This window comes from Conger conger, chromosome 6 (genome assembly GCF_963514075.1).
Source record: "Conger conger chromosome 6, fConCon1.1, whole genome shotgun sequence".
NCBI classification, from domain to species: domain Eukaryota; kingdom Metazoa; phylum Chordata; class Actinopteri; order Anguilliformes; family Congridae; genus Conger; species Conger conger.
Window position 1 is genome coordinate 4,314,310 of NC_083765.1, and position 1,639 is coordinate 4,315,948.

Genomic DNA, 1,639 nt, shown 5'->3' on the forward strand with positions numbered 1-1,639 from the left:
TTTCCGGTACATCAGGAAATAATGGCTTTGACATTGAGTTCATGAAGGTATACTGACTGGCATCATTAATATGCCTTCGTTTGTAACTGACTGAACTATAGGATTAAAAAAGACAAGGTTTTTTCCCTACAAGGCTGCAGGCTGAACTACTTTTCTTTCAATACATGCACTGACACACAAACTGGTTATTTACATTTTACGTTTTACACTTTTAATCCAACGCGATTTACAAGTGCATAGTTTCTTCCACAAGTTAAAGCAACACATCCATAACTAGTGGATGAAGTGCTGTTATAAACATACAGTTATCATAAGGGCAATTCTTATGATTTCAATCTTGCGCAGTAGTGTCAATGCAAAGTATTTGCTAGGCAACTGCGAACACTTATATACGCCGAGGAACAAGAACCATATTCGTGGAATATATATTATATAAATATATTCATAATCGTGGAAGCCAGTCATTTTGTGTGGAGGAACAACATGACACAATGCCGCTGCCCGGCGACGGCAGGGTTCGCCTGTATCAGTAAACGAGCTGGTCCGGCCGAGTAAGATAATCATGTTGTAATTGAGATGCAACAGCAGAGGCACCCGTCCAGCAAACAAAACACGGCGATGGGCTGTCACAAAATGGAACCGCTAGTGATAAGCGATAGCGAAAAATAAAGCGGATTATCAAGTGTCTCCTCAGGGCGCGTATTGAAATAATGACAGGCGAGCTCGCCAAACTGCCGTAACGGTCAGCAGGACAAAACCTAAATAGCTCAACATAAATAGCTTACGCAGCACTGGCCGGTAGAGGAAGTTTGAACCAATATATATGCCGTATGAATACAAAAATATCATCTTCAAAAATATTTAAAACATTGCATTCATTCATTCCCAATCAATAAACAGACTAAACAAAGAACACCACCAGCTAAAGCCTTATGTTGCGGCCTAGCCAACGTTATAACATTATAAAATAGATCATTTGGCTATTACACAGTCAGGAGCAAGATCGTACGGGGGAAAAGGCACTTACCCAAAATATTATATTGAAACCGAATATAAAATATTTGATGCAGCAACTGACTTCGTGCGCCTTGTAGTGTTTACCTGACATGCTTGGTTTTCATGAATAGCTTATGGTACGCTTGTAATACGTAGCTATTTGCCACTGAGAATTATAAACGGAGTAAGACAGGTTCAGAGATCCGGCGATAAGCCCCGACTGGACGGCGGTCCAGCGACGCGTTTAAAATCGCTTCAGTCGCGTCTGAATAAAATAAACAACATCTCCTCCCAACACTGGCACGGTCTCAGAACGCCTCCGCGAGCAGCGATGGAACACGTCGTTTCTCATCAAAATGGAATCCCGGGTGTTTTAATGCAATCCTATATTTTTGCAGACAACACCGTTCAGAATAGCGGCGCACAATCCCGGGAATATCACTGTTGTGTCCAGTTAGTGAGCCCCCCCGTCACGGCTGTAGGGTGACAGGCTTCCGCGGCCACCAATGAGATCTGTTTTTGGGGGGGTTTAAGGGTTGGACTTCCCTCCAGGGTTATTATTTGGCATTCGGGATTGAATCCGACTGGATGTTAACATTAAGGAATGGTTATCGCAGGATGCGAGTTGTTTGGCATTTCAAGT

At 42.8% G+C, this 1,639-nt stretch overlaps 1 protein-coding gene across 1 annotated transcript in view; it reads right to left on the reverse strand.

Annotated features, from left to right (window-relative positions):
• LOC133130159 (tetraspanin-5-like) overlaps positions 1-1,432 on the reverse strand; it is a 28,776-nt gene extending 27,344 nt beyond the window's left edge. The window contains exon 1 of the mRNA XM_061244477.1: positions 1,028-1,432. Within this exon, the coding sequence (XP_061100461.1) occupies positions 1,028-1,108 (81 nt within the window). The 5' untranslated portion in view covers positions 1,109-1,432. The remainder of the gene's footprint in view (positions 1-1,027) is intronic.
• Positions 1,433-1,639: the final 207 nt, after the last annotated feature.